The sequence below is a fragment of the Phocoena sinus genome, chromosome 10 (assembly GCF_008692025.1).
Source record: "Phocoena sinus isolate mPhoSin1 chromosome 10, mPhoSin1.pri, whole genome shotgun sequence".
In the NCBI taxonomy this organism is placed as follows: domain Eukaryota; kingdom Metazoa; phylum Chordata; class Mammalia; order Artiodactyla; family Phocoenidae; genus Phocoena; species Phocoena sinus.
Window position 1 is genome coordinate 82,871,399 of NC_045772.1, and position 19,439 is coordinate 82,890,837.

Below are 19,439 nucleotides of genomic sequence, written 5' to 3' on the forward strand. Positions count from 1 at the left end.
GATGATTCCCTTTCTTGCATTCCCACATCTAATTCACCAGTAAGTCAGATCTGATCTATCCTCAAAATATAGTTTGAATCCAACCATTTCATATCACCTTCATAACTATCACCCTGGCTCACATTATACTCCTCGCCTGGACTATTACAATAGCACTTATCTCAGGGGCTTTCTTGACCATGACTCAGTAAATATTTTATATTTTAACTAAGCGTGCGCGCACACACACACACACACACACACACACCTAGCTGAAACAAAAATTTTATGATATATGACTTACACTTACTATATACAATGTATTCTGATATTTTTATATTTATTTTTTTAAGTGGGTCATAATCCAGTAAATTGATATCAGGATCTCTAATTGGTGATCTGTTATTGAAAAATACCTCTTCTCACTCGTCTCACTGCTTTCACTCTTGCCCTCTATAGACAATTCTCTACATGGCAGCCAGAATGATTTTTCAAAACACAAGTTATATTACTTCCCTGCTTGTAATCCTCCAATTGCTTCCCATCTACTCAGAATAAAACCTCAATTCCTAAACATGAACTGCAAGGCTGTGGACCTGACCCCTGCCTATCTTTCTGACCTCGTCTCCTACCACTGCCCAGCATTCATCCCATCCCTGTCATGCCGGCCTCCTGCTGCTCCACAAACATACCAAGCTCGTTACAACCCCAGGGCCTGTGCACTAGCTATTTCCTCTGCCTAGAACACTCCCCAGATCATCACATAGCTCACTCTCTCACTTCATTTATCTACTCAATTTATTATCCCTCAAACAGGCCCTTCCTGACCATTCTTTCTAAAATTAGGTCCTGGTCATTCTTGGTCTTCTTATCCTGCTTTAATTTTCTTCATATCACTTACTACTCCCTGGGATTATATTATATAATTATATGTTCATTCATTATCTGTGTCCCTTGATAGATGTTAGTTTCATGGAGGTAGAGATTTCTGTCCTATTTTCTATAATTCCCTAGCATTTAGAGGGAAAACAAGTCTGGCAAAGAGGTGGCACTTGGATGTACAAAAGCATGTACAAATGATGACATGTTTTTCTCACCAAGCCCTCCAAAAGCCTTTTTTTTTTTTTTTTTCTTTCACTGCCTCTCATTGCCTCACTCAATTCTTTCCATTCCTCAGCACTGGAGTCTGTTTCTCTTGCACCAAAATGGAAGCTTTCTCCTCAGCAAACAGCTAACTCCTGAAAGTTTAATTTTAATAAATATTTCCTACTTCATCTAAATATAGAATTCCCTCTCACCACCACAAAATACTTCACTCATGTTCTTATTCACAGTTAATACTTATAGCCAAATCATTTTGTGTGTAGCCTCTATATGGCTTTGCGTCTTTTAAATTATGTTTAGAAGGCAGGGGCTAAGCCATCCTTCCACTGATGAGTATTATTTTGCCCAGTGCTAAGTTCCTAGAATATTATTAATAAATATTACATTCGATTTTAACAAGTAGAAGGTGGGGGATTAATAGTTGAAAGAATATAGGTTTTGAAGTAGACCATATCTAGGCCTGATCCCAGCTCTCACTTAACCCCACCAGGGTAACCTCTCTGGAGACAAATGTGTGTCAAATTCTTAGCACTACATGCAACACAATGAGCTCTCAACGAATCGTACCTACTATTATTTAACTGGGCCGTTTGTGTGTCTAATAGGATAATACAGAAGATTCACTTACTCCTAGATGACTCTAGTGCAGGCCTCTCTCCAAATAGTTCTTTGTTGCTAAACAGAAGAATTTCAATGCTCCCTTTTGTGGAGATGGTATCTGTGTAAGGAAGCTGCTTATCTACTTAACCCATTCCTCCTTTACCACTATGGGGAAGTTTTTTTTTTTTTTTTTTTTGCGGCACACGGGCCTCTCACTGTTGTGGCCTCTCCCATTGTGGAGCACAGGCTCCGGACGCGCAGGCTCAGCGGCCACGGCTCACGGGCCCAGCCACTCCGAGGCATGTGGGATCTTCCCGGGCCGGGGCACGAACCCGTGTCCCCTGCATCGGCAGGCGGACTCTCAACCACTGCGCCACCAGGGAAGCCCTCCCGGTTTCTTAGGGAAAGCAGAAGATCATCTTCTTGAGAGTTCCTTCTGATATTAAACTCTCTGATACCTAGTTTCTTTATTTGGGGGGAATAAAATAGTTTCTTCTTGCTATTTTCTTTCAGCAATCTTGGTCTCTAAGTACATTTTTTTCTTTTACTTTATTTAAATGAAAAATACACCCATATTCCTTCATTCAGTCAGTCAAAAAGCATTTCTTAAGGGAATGCTAAGTAAGGCATTAGCAGCTATATAAATAATGGTTAACAAAAGATCTAACCCCTGTCCTTGTTTAGTATGTGGTTTACACAGTGTACAAATTTCGAGAGTTTTCCCCAGAAAACATAATAATTAAGGGGAATTCCCTGGCAGTCCAGTGGTTAGGACTCCGTGCTTTCACTGAGGGCGAGGGTTCAATCCCTGGTCGGGGAACTAAGATCCCAAGGAACTAAGATCCCACAAGCCGTGCAGTGCAGCCATAAATACATACATACATACACACATACACACATACATAAAACACAGGTACTTAAAAAAAAAAGAATTAAGGTGAGAGGAAGGATAAGATTTTAAGTCACTTTATATTTAGAGTCTTCTATTCCCTATGACTTCTTTCACTTGAAATTTAATTGACTAGGGCCCAATGTAATGCATTGTACCCTGAGATGGAACATAAAGCCCAATGGGATAGGAGTCAACAGTCCCAGCATCAAGTCCTTCCATTAACAGAGCTATTCATAGATTTTCCATGAATAACTCTCAGGTCTTGATCAATTCACTTTACATCCTTTTGCCCCAGTCCTCTGTAAAATTATGAGGTTTTACTAAATAATCTCTAAGGCCCCTTCTGGTTAAAAGAATTCTATAGTCTGATTCCAAACTCCTTCTCTAGGGAAAAATAACTCAATATATGGATTTCCATAGATTTCAAGTTTACGACTTGCAATTTTGAATATATAAGTCAATTTCATACTCTTTCACAATCCAAAACTGTCAGACAAAATGTCTTCCCTGAAAAAGTGTCACCTGAAATCAAGGTATACAACCTGAAAAAGGTAAACTGCAGGCCATGGCACAATTACAAACATGTTATGTATATAAAACATGGGTTTCTTATATATAAGGGATCATCACCTGGGAAGAAATTCTTTTCTGAAATAAAAATATTCCAGGCTGAATCTCTTCAAAATCTCTATCAATTTGGCAAACCCTTTATCAAGGGATTCTTTGTGGTTTCTCAAGCTGTTCAGCATTAATATACAAAGATTTAGCTTCTCTTCTTTGATATATGTGAATTCCTATAAGAAGAGTCACAAAACAAACTCCACTGTTCCAATGTTAAATATAAGGAAATAAGAGGCAATATAACATGCTGTGGCCATTCCCACCTCAATAGCATTCACCGTTACTGGACTCTAAACTTCTAATTGAACAGATAGCAATTCGCAGTTGCCTACAGATTGATTACCCTGTGGGTTGATTATCTCAATTTAACAAGTACATATTAGGCACCCAGAGTGTGCCTAAAATTGAGCTTTGCTTTCTTTTTCTTAAGATACGTGACCATTTCATCAATAATCACAATCGCTTTAGAATATAATGGGACTAGGAAATGCAATAAAATCAGTATTTGTTGATTACCATATTCAAACACATATTAAAAACCTTTTTAAAAAGGTAAGTTTGGCAAGGGCTGAAATTAATATTCCAGAGTTTTCAGAGTTTACGTCATGCTTTAGCTTAACTCAGGGGGCTGAGAGATGTTAGGAAGTAGTCTGGCAGTCAAGAAGCAGAGCTAATAAGTGATGGATAAATTAAAGAGATTTCTTTTTATATGCTTCCTTTCTAACAAAACTGGAACTAGCTACCTCAGAAGCTTCATTTTTGATATTCTGCTAACTTCTGGTACAATAAAACTGCCAGAGTCTCAGGAATTAGATTCTTTTGCACAATAGTCATTCTATCACAGTTAGAGAATTTTGATGGGAAAAATTCAAGCTTAGACCAGCCAGTCCTCACAAGGATTCAAATAAAATACACTTTTAATTAACTCAGCTTATTCACTCTTTGTCTCTCCAAGGCATATCCCATATCTTCACACTCACTGTCTCTTTCATCACCCTCACACTCACACACACTTATCGTAACCATCACACTCTTACTGTCACCCATATATGCACACTCGACACACATCGCCAGAATGAGACGGCAGAACACTACAATAAAGTCTTAGGAATGATACTGTGTATAATAAGCATTACCTGGGTTAAGAAAGTACAAGAAAACCCAGGAAAATCACAAAATATAGAACACTTACAGTAAGCTTGTTCTCCCACTTTTCTTTCACAGTAATTTCTGGATTAGTTGCCCTAGTTACCCACTGTAGAGAGCTATCAATGAGTGTTTCAACTTCAGGAACCTCTTCATGCTGAAAAAGAGTTCCACATCTTCAACCAGGAATTCAGTGAAAGCCATATGCAATTATATAAGAAGAAGTAATTTAGACAAGGTTTTATACAGGTAATTTAGGAAGCCACCAGAGAGTTTCTTGTCATCTAAGGCCACCCAGTGGCTTTCCTTTATCCCAGGATGTTGCCATGTGTAGATGCTAACTCTCGTCAGGTGCCCTATACATGCTGAATATATTGGATAGAACTGTTTTCCAGAATAAAACCTACCCATTTTCATTCCCCTCTCAAATAGAAGGAAACAAGCATTTTCATGGATTTTTTTCATTCATCAAACTAAATACTACCTAGAATATGCTAGGTACTGTGAAAGGGACTGGAAATACCAACATGAAAATGTTGTTCTCTGTCTTTTCTGACCATCTAGAGCTTCCAGTCAAAAATCTAAATGGAGAAAGAGGTACTAGCCACTAGCCAGAAGGAAACTGTCCAACAGATACTGCATCTTCAGCCCTTTGATACCAAAGATTAACCTGTAGGAAAAACAAGCTTAAGCAATCCATATCTAATGGTCAACTCGTTAGTCCTGATTGACCCAGAACTAGAAGATCCACATCAGGAAGGTTTGAGAAAAATCTTCTCATTCCGTAGTAGGATAAATTTGGGTCCCAACACACAGATACGCTTGTGCTCAGCAAACAGACTGTAGGTCAATTACCTGCAGACGTTCCTGGCCAGTGAAACAGCACAGTATGCAGAGGTTATACAATACCAGCTTCTGAAGCATAGCTGTGAACTCCACTCCCTTTTGTTCAAGTGCTCTCAGTAACAGCAGCATTTCTTGGTCCATCTTTGTGTCCAGAGATGACAAGCTGATTAAACTGCACTGCCACTTGGTTTCATTGTTCTGAAACAATTACCAAAACGTCCACAACTCTGTCATCTTAATAAAGAACATTATTTTTATTTTATGAAAATGATGCCCATGGGTCAATGTAATTATCCCCATCAAATAGTTCTAAATAGTCTTATGAAATCCTCCTAATATCCCCCTCCAAAATTGTTTTCATTTTCTCTGTTAGATGACTTTAACTTAACATGTACTCATTCTTAAGGAAAATTCATGTATCCAATAGATAACATTTACATGTAGGTGATATTTTATGGCTCTAATTTTATAAAAAGAGGGGAAGGGAAAGAAATTCACAGAAAAAAACAAAAACTGCTGGGGGGCATGCAATAAATCCCATTGAAAACAGACTGGTTTCTTTTGTCTGTCAAAGCCTCTATGTCCCGTCATACTTTAGACATGTGACAACAAAGTTAACTTTCTTCTTGCTATCTGTTGGAGGAAGGTCATAGGGCTCTTATTCCAGATTCCAATTAGAAGGCAAAGACTCTCTAATCCATTAGTGGGATAAACTTCAGAGCCAAAACACTGCCAGCTGTTTAACCCCTGTTCAGAACTCTAAAGCTTTACAGGGTGGCATCTTGTCATCATTATTATCTCGGAGGACCGGGGATAAAAACACATGGCCGTGGCAGATTTGCCACCACTTCATTCAGTCTGGCAGTTTGGCTTGGTATCAAAAACACAGGAAAAATGATGAGTATTTGAAACAGAATGTCAGGAAAGCACAGCCCTCAGCAGAATGTTCGAGGCTGCCTGAGACGGCCTTAGGTGAAGGCAGCATATGTGGCCCTGCATCCTTGGCAGGAGAAATTCAAACAGCAGTTGCCCCAAGGACATTCTCTCCTTTCAAGGTCATATCACAGCTGTCAACAGGAGGACATTCTGGGCATATCCATCATCTACCCAACATGGAAAGACCATCAAAGTAGCGAAACAAAGCAATTTGCTAATAAAACATTTCCTAACGTAACAAGCACAAAACTGGAAAGTACAAAGGAGTAAAAATATAGCAGGGAGATGGGTCCCAACATTTCAACCACAAGAAAGCTTTTGACTGCTTCCTCCCCTATTGTAAAGAAATGGGTCTACGAACAAACTGGAGACGTTTTTTTTGTTTGTTTGTTTTTTGCGTTACGCGGGTCTCTCACCGCTGTGGCCTCGCCCGTTGAGGAGCACAGGCTCTGGACGCACAGGCCCAGCGGCCATGGCTCACGGACCCAGTCGCTCCGCGGCACACGGGATCCTCCCGGACCGGGGCACGAACCCATGTCCCCTGCATCGGCAGGTGGACTCCCAAATACTGCGCCACCAGGGTAGCCCCAAACTGGAGATTTTAAAGCAATAATTCATTTTGCCATTTTAAAATTAACCCAAAACATATAAAAATGCTAATTTATGTTCAGAACATAATAATCAGTGTCATTAATTTGGGTTGGTACAGTTACATCTTAATGCAAAGAAATTTCATCTTGTTTCTGAGCATCTTTATTTTTGGTAGATACATTTACTTTGGGGGTTTGGAGAAATACTAAAAATAGTTCATGGATCTCTACCGCTATCTTTCAGACCCCAGGCTGGGGATCACTGCAGGTAGTTTGTCCTGAAAAATAGAAAGAATATAAAGATTTCTAAAGTCCAGATTCACTGAACACACATTTCCACAACCCCATGCTGGAGTCTCACTACAGTTTTCAGCCATAACTTGAAAAAGATCTGTTCTTCCAGGCTAAGAGACTTTAGACTTAGGTTCTATAAACTATCAACAGATTCCCTCAAAATGTCATGAGTGCTTTGCAGGAAGCTACAGAACTTCACTTAATAGCAAGCTATCCCATGTGGTGATTATTTTTTAAAGCCTTCCATTTGACGATAATCACCTTACCTTTGCAGACTGAGCAAGAAAGAGTTCACAATGTAGAGAGTTTTCTCCTTCAGAGTTGACAGTCCTATGCTCTCCACTGACATTCAACTGGATTCCATTCCTTGGGGGAAAAAAAAGAAAAAACAGTAGTCATCTGGTTAGGTATGCCTCCAATGTTATGTTTTAAGTCATCACAATAAGGTTTATTTATCACCAAACAATCAGTAAGCACCCATGTGTGCCAAGGATTGTATAAGGTACCTAAGAATACAGAGGGGAATAAGAGGTAGTCCCTGGGACTTCCCTGGTGGCACAGTGGTTAAGAATCCGCCTGCCAATGCAGGGGACACGGGTTTGAGCCCCGGTCTGGGAAGATTCTACATGCGCAGAGCAACTAAGTCCGTGCACCACAACTACTGAGACTGCGTTCTAGAGCCTGCAAGCCACAACTACTGAGCCCACGTGTCACAACTACTGAAGCCTGCGCACCTAGAGCCCGTGCTCCGCAACAAGGAGAAGCCGTCGCAGTGAGAAGCCCATGCACAGCAACAAAGAGTAGCCCCCGCTCACTGCAGCTAGAGAAAGCCTGTGTGCAGCAATGAAGACCCAACACAGCCATAAATGAATGAATGAATGAATAAATAAATAAATAGAAAGAGGTAGTCCCTGCCCTCCAGGAGCTGCACACACTAGTGACTCCAGGTGGTTGCGAACAGGTAAGCTATACTTTCTTTTTCTTAAGAATTGGAGCCAATAGTTAAAATTGTTAAAATTTTCACTAAAAATCTAGATTTCTGGTTTTTCTTTAAAAAATGGGAACATGTGGCCACACTGGGTCCATATATTCTTTTTTTTTTTTTTTTTTTTTTTTGCGGTACACGGGCCTCTCATTATTGTGGCCTCTCCCCATGGCTCACGGGCCCAGCCGCTCCGCGGCATGTGGGATCCTCCCGGAACGGGGCACGAACCTGCATCCCCTGCATCGGCAGACGGACTCTCAACCACTGTGCCACCAGGGAAGCCCCCCATATATCCTTGATGTAACAATTATCTGGAGCTAAGCAGAGTAACCCCCCATCTTTACCTGGATAATGCACTCTCCTCATCGCCACTTCCCTAATGTAAGTATGTGCACTTACCCCACTGACTGTACTCATTTGTGTTACCTATGGACTCCTGGACTAGCATGTGACACATAGTCAGAAACAAACGATTATAATATAAGGTAGTGGGTGCTAGGAAAGAGGTAAGAACGACGTGCCATGTATGAACTCAGAAGCATTCCTTAATCTCAAGGTATCAGAAAAGCAAGGAAGGGTAAGGCAGGGTAATGCAAAACCTGTGAAGGAATTCGTCCTCTTAGGAGAGAAGCAGAGAAAATATCACTTACAAAGGTACAGAAGAAAAGAACGTGGCACATTCAAAGAACTGCACATAGCTCGGTAGGTGAAGAATGTAGGGCGGGGGCACATGACAGAAGGCTGGTGAAGGGGTGCTCTGTACTTACACAATGAGTTCCTGTTGCAAGTGCTGTAACTCACGAGCCAGTCTGTTTTTCTCCCCTCGTAAGTTCTGGAATCACATACAACATTAGGCCGCACGTGTTACTCTAGTGGGACCTTCACATTTACGTTTAATAACCCCACCTTGCAAGCTGTGAGATCATTATGGTGTACCTCTATAACGCTTTCGTATTCTATGATGGTTGACTTAAGTTCTTTTATACTTAAATCCTTCTGAAAAGTAGAAGAGAGAATTAATAGCAAATAAATGTATGAGTCCACTAAATTGTATTTACTAGACTATCAATCTGAACCACGGAAGAATTGTAAACGCCCAAAGATGATGAGACCTTCTACTAATCTCATTATTGGAAAACTGAACTAGTCTGTGTTTGTGATTAAAACTAAGCAGAAAAGAATGGCACAGCAAGGCAGCTGTATCTGACTGGTGTTAATTACGTTCTGCCTTTGCCCGTCCAGTGGAATCATACCCTGCAAGGTAATTCTTAAGTCCAAGTCAGAATTATATTACTATGGTACATTTAAGAAAAAAAACAGTTTTTTACCTGCAGAATGACTAATGAATTATTAAGGCATCCAATTTTATCCAGTTCAAACCATATCTCTGTTAAAACCACAGTTTCACACTGCAAGACCAGAGGGTACAGTCAGTGTCTGACCTATAGTTCTATCCCATGACTAGCATGGTGCCTGGAGCATGAGAAGTGCATTATGAGTGCTGGGCAGGAGTGCACAATGGTGGAAAGACCAGAGTTACAGAGGAAGTGAGCAACCACCACTACCCCATGGCACTACATGGGGAGTGAGAACACCCACGATGAGGTGATACAGTTCGTACAATATTCAGTATCCTGGGCAATGTCCACAAGCTGTGAATGACTCCTTTGAAACCCCATAAACTGCAGGGGAAGGAAAAGAAGTGAAATACTGCTCTTTCTTCACTCTCCTGTCTTGTGGAATGTGGAAGTTTATTAACTTAGTGTGTATCTTTCCTGGGTCTCTTAAAGCCACCATAACCAGCATCTTGGTAGCCGGCAAACTTAGTTACCAGATAGGCTATAATCACAGGACACAAAGATAAATAGAATAATATCTATCTATCAAATCAATCAATCAAACTAGGTAGAAGATAACTGAGGATATATTCTTCTTTTTCCCTAAAACGACTGACTGCACACTCATTTGTGTTGTTATGAATTAAAATTGCATCACCACTATCTAGCCAATGACTGGCAGATTGGCACACTAGTATTTGTTGAATAAAGGGATGAACATCACCAGAATTTACAGAGGATACGTTAAAACATCCCAGATGGAGAAGTCAGTGTTCTTCACTCAGAAGAATATTTTTGTTCTTACAAATAAAGAAATGTCTTGTGACAGAATATTAGAATCAGATATGTTAACAGGGGTGAAGTTACACAAATGACCATCTCCTTCCTTTATGACTTGGAGAGAGCTAGTGAATCCCACAGGCCCTCATGTGAAGAGACAGAACCAACCTTCTGCAAACTTGCATCTTTATTAAGCAAAGTGTTCTCATATGTGCGTAACTGCATCTGAAAAGAAACACATTTAGGAAAGGCCATTGGGACATGGCTTTGGTAAAGGACAGTGCCACAAAATCATCCAATAGGGAGACATGTTTCTTTGGCACCTTTAACGTGCATGTGTTTTTCACTTTATAAAGAACATTCACGTTAGCCTCACAACAACCCTTGAGGTCAGGGTCATTGCCCTTGCTCTACCAGGAAGGAAATCGAACCTCAGCACTACCCAGACACTTGCCCAGAGTCACACCCAGTAAGTGACAGAATGGAGATTAGAATCTGAGTCACCAACTCCAGCCAAGGGCTCTTCCCACTATTTCACACTTCATATAATAAGAGGACATAGAGAGTCTTCATTTTTTTGATGAAATTAAAAATCTAGATAGGACACGAACAGAGTCCATATGGACATATAGAAAGCTCTTCCTCTTTTAAAAACATAGTTTAAAAATGTTCAAGATTTCTTTTAGCAAAGTGAATATTAAGGATATATCAGTTTATTCAAACCAAAAGCAAGCTTGTTGGCGTAGGCTTCTAAATAGGATGTAATTGATTAAAATGTGTATTGATTGAATGGAAAACCTGGAAAAATAATCAGCATAGTCAGAAGTAGAATCATCATCACCATATATATTTGATATCCCTTTATAGTTCTAAAGGCATCTTCACATAATCATCTCATTTGAGTTTCCAACAAGCTTGTGGATGAGGTAGAAACTATCGTATCCATTTAATAGATGAGAAAATTGAGATTTAGAGAAGTTAACTACTTGCTTGTGGTTACAAAGCTTTCAAGTCGAGAAGACAGGATTTGAATCCGTGTCTTCTGGTTCTTTTCACTAGTTTATGACAGTTGTGTTTTCCAAAACAGTCATTCCTAGAATAAAATCAATTTTAATGTCTAAATTATAACTGCTATAATATATATATATGTACATACCCACATGGAATTGGGGTGTCTGCTAAGAAAATTGAGAATTTCTCATATAGATATGAAATTTAAGTACATCATCATTTCAAACACATATGACAACAAAAAATATTGTTCAAATAAACCATTAGAGATGAGAATAAGCATGACACAAATTCTTGAATTTAATGACAGTTGTCTTCTGTTTCCTGATAATAATGTATTGCAGATAAAACAAAAATACACAAAATATAGACTTTCTAGATGTAATATAGATAAAAATCATTTTTGTAAGATATCATTCCTTAAGGCAATAGAATTGAATTAAAAAATCAAGATAGATTTTCCCCCCCATCTCTCCTCATTTTCTGCATTAAGAAGGTACAATAAAAAAAAAAAAAAAAAAAAAGAAGGTACAATAGCTGAAATCTTCCCTAACTTAGGGATTTGCAAAATCAGATACTGTTAAATTAGAAATTGTCACTATAATAAAAAGTATAAATAATAACAAGGGGTGGCAAGGATGTGGAGAAATTTGAACCCTCACACACAGCTGGTGGAAATGTAAAATAGCACGGTCATTTTGGGAAAAGTCTGGCAGTTCCTCAAAACGTTAAACATAGAGTTATCATATGATACAGTAATTCCACTCCTAGGTATATACTCAAGAGAAATTAAAATATATGTCCACACAAAAACTTGTGCATAAATATTCATAGCAGCATTACTCATAATAGTAAAAAAGTAGGAGCAGTCCAAATGTCCAGCAACTGATGAATGGATAAACAAAATGTGCTATTTCCATACAGTGGAATATTATTCAGCCATAAAAGGAAATGAAGTAATGATATATGCTCCTACATGAGTGAACTTTGAAAACATTATGTTCAGTGAAAGAAGCCAGTCACAAAAGACCATCTAATGTATACGACTCCATTTATATGAAATGTCCAGAATCGGTAAATCCATGGAGATAGAAAGCAGACTAGTGGTTGTCTGGGGTTGGGGAGGAATGGCGAGTGACTGCTAAAGGGATTTCTTTTGGGATGATTAAAGTATTTTAAAATTGGTTTTGGTGATGGTTGCATAATTCTGAATATACTAAAAACCACTGACTCATATACTTTAAGTGGGTGAATTTAATGGCATGTGTATTATATATCAGTAAAGCTGCTACATTGAGAAAACAGAAACTGCCTTTTATATAACTCATATCTAGAGCAGTACAAATTTCAAAATTGATAACGAAAGGTTATTGTGTCAATGAGTCATATACACCTTCAAAAAGTAATACTAGTTTGATGAAAGAAAATATTTTACCAGTATTTGAGAAGTGCTTACTTGATGGTGTTTCTCAGTTTTAGACAATTCCCCAATCTTCTTTTCCAATTTATATATATCCATAATGTTCTTAGCATTCTAATGCAAAATAAGATAGTATTCTTAGATTCAGACCAAAAAAATAAAAGGAAATCACAAAGTGTTTTTTAGGAAGTAGTATTTTCATCACTGACATTGTAATCCATTTTAAATTAAGGGACAAAACTTTAGACTTTGTCCAAAAATAACACAATCCTTTTAACGTGATCATCCAGGAATACTCCCAGCAATCCCTTCTTATTTTCCATTTCACCTCCAGCACTCACTCCCTAGTCACACCTTCGAAGTTGTCATTACCAGCAACTGGGATCCCTCCATTATCTTAATTGCAACATCTCACTCTTCAACCACCATTTCTTGTCTTTCCAGCTTACTTCTTTGTGCATCAGCAAACCTTCAATCCCCACTGGAGCCTACAATCCATTGATCCTACTACGTTCTCATTATCCTTCCACCTTCCCATGAGCTCCATTCCCTCTTGACTCAGCTTAAATTCTTCCATGGTCAATTGTTACAATCTCTCTCTTCCACACCCCTCCAATTCCCTTGGCTCTCCCCTACTTCTTAGTATTTTCTTTTTTCTTTTTTTTTTTTTTTTGCAGTACGCGGGCCTCTCACTGTTGTGGCCTCTCCCGTTGCGGAGCACAGGCTCCGGACGCCCAGGCTCAGCGGCCATGGCTCACGGGCCCAGCCGCTCCGCGGCATGTGGGATCTTCCCGGACTGGGGCACGAACCCGTGTCCCCTGCATCGGCAGGCAGACTCTCAACCACTGTGCCACCAGGGAAGCCCGAATCTCCTAGTTTTTAACCTCTAGTTTTTAACCAAATAATTCACTTCACAGTTCTACTTTTCCTAACCACCCTAGTTTAAACTGCACTCCCCACAACTCTGTTTTCTTCTCTTCTTTTCTCTGTGGCACTAATCACCATCTAACATGCTAGTTTCACATGGGCTATTTTGTTTAAGTCTGTATCCTTAACACCTAGAATAGAGTCTATCTCCCGATGAATGTGTGTATAATAAACAAACGAATAAATGTAAGTGAATAATTACCCGAACCATTGTGCCATTACTCTTCACATTGCATCAGATTTTTACTTCCTAAAGGATTCTTAGTGACATCTATAAGCCTTTTTAACGTAAATCAATAATTGTAATGCTATCTCATGATGAAGGGTTCTAAGTCTCCTTCCTTCTATCTCAATTCTAAATTGGTATAGTACAATTCTTTGATGCTAGTCAATCATCTTAAATATGAGGACAAAAGTATCTTACATTGGGAGCCTAACTGTAAAGCATTAGTTTCATGGAAACCTGGTCTTGTAGCTGTAACATGTCTGAATCTAACACAGGGTTTCTTTCCAATCTTTAGTTGTTCCTTTCCTATCTACTATGAATTTTTTTAATGTCCACTTGGGCCATAAATTGGAAAACTCATCAGACTGTTCACCACAGCTTAATAAATACATCTAATAAACTTATATAAAACCCAAACAAAAAAACCGTACATAATGATTAACTTTCAAAAGGTACCTATAGAGAATTTTCCTCCAAAATAGTAAGTTTCTGGTAGCTTTGCTACCTGTTCTTTCAACGTTTTGATTCTGTTGCTTAAAAATATATATTGCATAGAATTTTTCTTTTTTTTAGCGATTTTACTAGTATTTCCTAATATATATGAGAATGGGTATTATTAATCCCTCAAAAGATAAATGGCTTTTCCAAGGTTAGACTGTCAGTGAATTGAAGATCTGGGTCTTAGACTCAAAGACCTTTCCCATCTAGTTTCATGGAATAATAATAGAAAATTATTAGATAATGTCTATACTTTCCTTCTTGATTTGTATATTTTTTAGATGAGTTAATTTCATTTCACCTTAACTCTGAATTTCTTACATCCCATTTCTACCATGGATGATTACAAAGGTATAACATACTTCTGTCCAGACAGGAAAACCCCGTCTACTCTTCCTCACTTATCATTTGACAAAGCAACCTGGTATTTGGTCCACAGGAGCCTGAAATTCACATGATTTATATTTAACCCAGGGTCAGCACCCATGATTGTATGATTTCCATATGCTTATCTGTGCCCTTTTAACAATTTCAACATACCTCTTCTTGGAGAATCCGAATCTTAAGAATCAGAGCCCGGTTTTCTGCCTCCTGATTTATTAAGAGAAAAATAATTTAAAAGTATTTGAGAAGTTTATGAAAATACCAAATATTTACTTCCAGGGCTATCAACATTTTTTCTTTTTATCCACCTTAAATATGACATTGACATATCACAAATAATCCTAGCCTAAAATATTCTCAATACGGGGTTAAGCCTTTGGCTTCGGTTTCTTGGGATCAGTGAAAAGTCACTCTTCTTGACTCAATCTAACTATGACAGGAAAGGAAAGACGGAAAAACAAAAGAAAACAGCGTGGTATTTTTCCCTGCTACTTGTACCGCCATCTGCTTATGACAGTTAGTGTGAACTCATCTATTTAAACGGCACCTTGAAATCAAAGAGTACTAGCTTTCTATTTGAAGCTGTGGCTATTCTCAGATTCAACATTACCAGAACATAGGAACATCAAAAATCATTTTATAATTAGGAGCCCTAAATTCAGAACCATCAGAAGAAAACATATTCCAGGACAGGATATACACCAAAATGTTAACAGTAAATGTTGTGGATAGGGTAGGGTAAAGATTCTGTGGGATTTTATTTTTTCTTTGCTAATATATATTTTCTTATTTTTACAGAGTGAACAGGTACTACCTTTATAACATAAAAATAAAAGGGAGGCCATCTCAGGCTAGGATGTCATTGGTACAAGAACGAAGGAACATAGGAACATAGTTGGAATCAGAAGACCTGAGTTCAGTTCTCACTCTACCATTTATTAGACATTGGACTTTGAATAATCAAAACATTTCTAAACTTTAGCTATAACTCTATTAATTTTTTTAAATGAAGAATAGCAAAAAAATATATATTAAAAGAATAGCAGCTTCTGTTTCTACCTCACAGAATCTCTGTGAGGACCAATGAGAGGAAACATTAAAAATTCTTTTGAAATTATAAAACATTGAATTGTAAAAGTGCAAAGGATTAGGACTGTATATCTGGGACTCTGCACTTTAGTAGCAGCTAACATCTAGCCCCAGGAGGAAAGAGGACATTACTGCTTTACATGTATTAACTCATTTAATCCTCCCAGCCTTAAAGTAGGCAGTATTGCCATGTCCACTTTGCACAGGGGAACTTTGAGGCTTAAAGACGTTATGTGGTTTGCCTAAAGTTAGATAGCCCTCAGGGTCGGGACTTGGATGCCCACTGCCTGACACCCAAGGGTGGGCTCTTGATCATTGCTCTACATGGCTTCCACATAGAAGCTTCTCAGTGGTCCCAGAATGAGTCTTTGCTGTAATGCATTCACAGAGACTTGTAGTCACCCGACACTCAGTGAGTCCAGTCCCCAAGTTTTACTGTGAGGCAAAAGCTAAGCCAAGTTGTATTGGTTGTAGGAAGTCACGAGTGAAAGACACAGGCCTGGAATCCAAGTCTTCTGATGACTTAGACCTAAAAATAAATTAGTCTGAATGACTTTCAGCTGCCCCCCCACCATGGTTAGCAATGCGCAAATACTGATGGAAGGATTTTGAAGATTATTACTAAAGCTCTAGATAACAGTTTAACATTCCCAATAAAAAGAATTACTTCTCTGGTAGTTGAATTAAAGTTTAGTCTAAATAATGTTTTGCTCTGAAAATTACAAGCCTGTGCTTCTTTAGCATAAGGACTGATTAATGGAACTAATTACTAATCTGTATGTGCTGAGAAAATGGATTTAAAAAACAAAAATAAAACCTGAGAAAAAGGTGAAAGTTTGACAGAGAAAATTTTTTTGGAAAATGTAAGTGGTTTTTAGTGTCAGATATTTATGAATTCGCCTCTTAACTTCAGAAGGCATTCTAGATCTTCACAAATCATTGCAAATACGACTAATTTGTAAAGAATTTTAATCCTGGTTGAAAAGGAAAGCACAGTTTTTTATCTTACCTGCCTTTACTTTTCTAAGGTGTTACCAATTCATTCATCAGTCTACTGATTTCTGATTTTTGTTTCCAAATAAACCCTCTTGGATTTTAGTTATATAAACTATTAATATAGTTCCATTTCAAAGTACTTGGATGACTTACTAATTGTTTGTTCTGGGCTACAATCATGGTCTTCTGCTCTTCTGAAGCGTTCATACTAATTTTCAGTTCCTCCAGTTCTTCTCTTAACAGATTTGTTCTCATAATAGCCTGGTGGGCACTGTGGGGTGGGGAGAGAAGGCAATGAGCAAAACCTCAAATATAACCGTCAAAGATACTAAGTAAAGCCACGGACTATTTTTAAACCCAAGTTGAAAACCACTGAAAACTCAAACCAGATGCCAACAACAGTAAAAAAAAAAAAAAAAAAAAAAAAAAAAAACTTACACAAGATCTTCCACAGTCCTTGGAAAAGGAAGGGATTTGGGTGGAGCATGGTGGGGGGGAAAAGGATAGAAGGAAACAAACATATTCCTGAAGATAGAGATTTGGAGGCTCCCTTTGAAATCCATCACTGGCTGAATCACACAGTTCTTTCCTTCTACTAATAAGATGTAATAGTAGTTAATGCAATCCCACAAACAGTTATGGAATAATATCATGATCAGGGGCTGTACCTTGCAAGAGGACCCATGATGTTGGACAAAAGAGACATGGTGTAACCTTAGAGAGGTCACATACTAGTGAAGGAGATGGCAACTAAACAAACAAGTAGTTACAGATAGTCTCTATATGATATATTTTATTTAAAAGGTTTACTGCAACATTGTTTACAATAACAAAGCATTGGAAAGAAACGAAATGTCCAACAAGGGAAAACCTATTAAATGTATTATGGTGATCTATATCATGGAATTACCTATTTGTACTCCCAAAAGGTTACAGACTGTTTTCTGAGCAGGGTCTTGAAGAAGGTATAATTTTTTTCCATACTAAGAAATTACATTGATCATTCAATCAATATTTATTGAGCTCCAACTCCATGCCATTCATTCTAATAGGCATTGAATAAGATAAAGATGAACCCAGTCATAAGAACTCTGCCCTCCTGGAATTTATAGTCTAGTAAGGTAAACAGACAATCATAACTGCTATTACAGTATAATAAGAACCAAGGCTGGAGTGAACCCAAGTTCTGTAGACACTATAAAAGGAAGATAGCTCAGATAATGAGGAGGAAGGGGAGGGGGACAGAGGGGGATAGAGGGGACAGAACAGAAGCTCATTGAGGGACTGCAAGCAGTCCGATATTGCTGGAGCATAGAGGGGAAAATGGGAGGTAGAGACAAGGCATCAGAGGCCCCATCGTGAAGGGGTTTGCAAACCAGATGAAGGACTTCGGATTTTACCCTGAGTGCGAAAGGAATGCATTGAAGTGGTTAAAGCAGGGGCATGATGTGGTCAGACGGGCAGTTAGGAGGAACCTGCCTGCTGGGGTGGCACAAGCTTTGGAAAAGGGGGGGAACCTAACCAGGAGGCTGCTGCAGTGACCCAGGTGAAAGGTGATGCTGACCTGAACTAAGTGGCAGCTATGGGAATGGAAGGAAGTAAATCTATTGCGAGAGATAAAGTGGGTAAATTAACAGGACTTGCTATTTGATGTAGAAGTGAAGTCTGAGGAAGTAAAAGGAGACAGAGATTTCTGGTTTGCAGGCAACTGGAAGGAAGGGACTGCTCTTCTATGGCAGACATTCTACTAAGCGCTGGGGCAACCAGGATAAATAAGACACGGTTCCTCCCATTAACGAGGACACATTAACACAGAAGGCAAATTATACCATGATGGGACAACAGCCAGTATCAAAAATAGGCTGGAAGTGCCGACAGGAAACAGGATCTTCCTGAAGGATTGTGTGTTGGGGTGGGAATTGGGGGTGGGGGTAGAAAAGAGGAGGCTTAATTCTGTAGACACTGGCATTCTCGCTGTCCATCCAGATTCTCTAGCCTTTCTGTCCATCCTGCAAGTTACCCAATTCCCTTCAAGACATGTCTTCACTGCTTAACTTAACCAGAGTCAGCTTCCTCTCAACTGCTGTGGCCTCTCCCGTTGCAGAGCACAGGCTCCAGACGCGCAGGCTCAGCGGCCATGGCTCACGGACCCAGCCGCTCCGCAGCATGAGGGATCCTCCCGGACCGAGGCACGAACCCCTGTCCCCTGCATCGGCAGGCAGACTCTCAACCACTGCACCACCAGGGAAGCCAAAGGTTAGCACATATTTTTTTTAATTTTATAGATTGGTTTGGAGGCTGGTCAAAAATTATGAGGGTAAGAGTTCATGGTCAGAATGCTTTACTGTCTTTTCAAGTTAACTTAGAACTTTTCTGTTCAGAATTTTAGACCTACAACGTCTGTACAGACATACTTTGTGAGAACCATGTTGCTTGTTTCCTGATGCTCAAGCATCTCCCAGCAACCTATTTTACCAGTATCTGACACTTTATCCGGTATGTCTCCAAGGTCCGTTATCCCCTTCTATCTTAAGCTAAGATCATGAAATTCTTATCATCCTTCTAGGCTACGGGTACCCTGAGGGTACATTTTAAACATGACTCATCAATGTATCTCTCATAATACTTAGCATGGGACTTTGCATAGAGTAAGAGTTCTACCGAACCACAGGCTGTTGGGATGGATTCACGCTTGATCCTTAGGCATACTGGTCTTACACAGAGATTGAATGACATAGAGAACATCATCGCTAGAAAAGAACGAACAAACCTTACTGG

At 39.1% G+C, this 19,439-nt stretch overlaps 1 protein-coding gene across 1 annotated transcript in view; it reads right to left on the bottom strand.

Moving 5' to 3' along the window:
- The window catches only part of LOC116760037 (lymphoid-restricted membrane protein), a 43,025-nt gene that overhangs the window by 8,617 nt on the left and 14,969 nt on the right, over positions 1-19,439 (bottom strand). Inside the window, exons 7-16 of the mRNA XM_032644242.1 lie at positions 16,815-16,932; positions 14,733-14,783; positions 12,578-12,655; positions 10,279-10,335; positions 8,930-8,989; positions 8,761-8,825; positions 7,275-7,374; positions 5,252-5,386; positions 4,389-4,499; positions 3,206-3,369 (exon numbers count right to left, since the gene is read on the bottom strand). Coding sequence (XP_032500133.1) covers positions 3,206-3,369; positions 4,389-4,499; positions 5,252-5,386; positions 7,275-7,374; positions 8,761-8,825; positions 8,930-8,989; positions 10,279-10,335; positions 12,578-12,655; positions 14,733-14,783; positions 16,815-16,932 — 939 coding nt within the window. The remainder of the gene's footprint in view (positions 1-3,205; positions 3,370-4,388; positions 4,500-5,251; positions 5,387-7,274; positions 7,375-8,760; positions 8,826-8,929; positions 8,990-10,278; positions 10,336-12,577; positions 12,656-14,732; positions 14,784-16,814; positions 16,933-19,439) is intronic.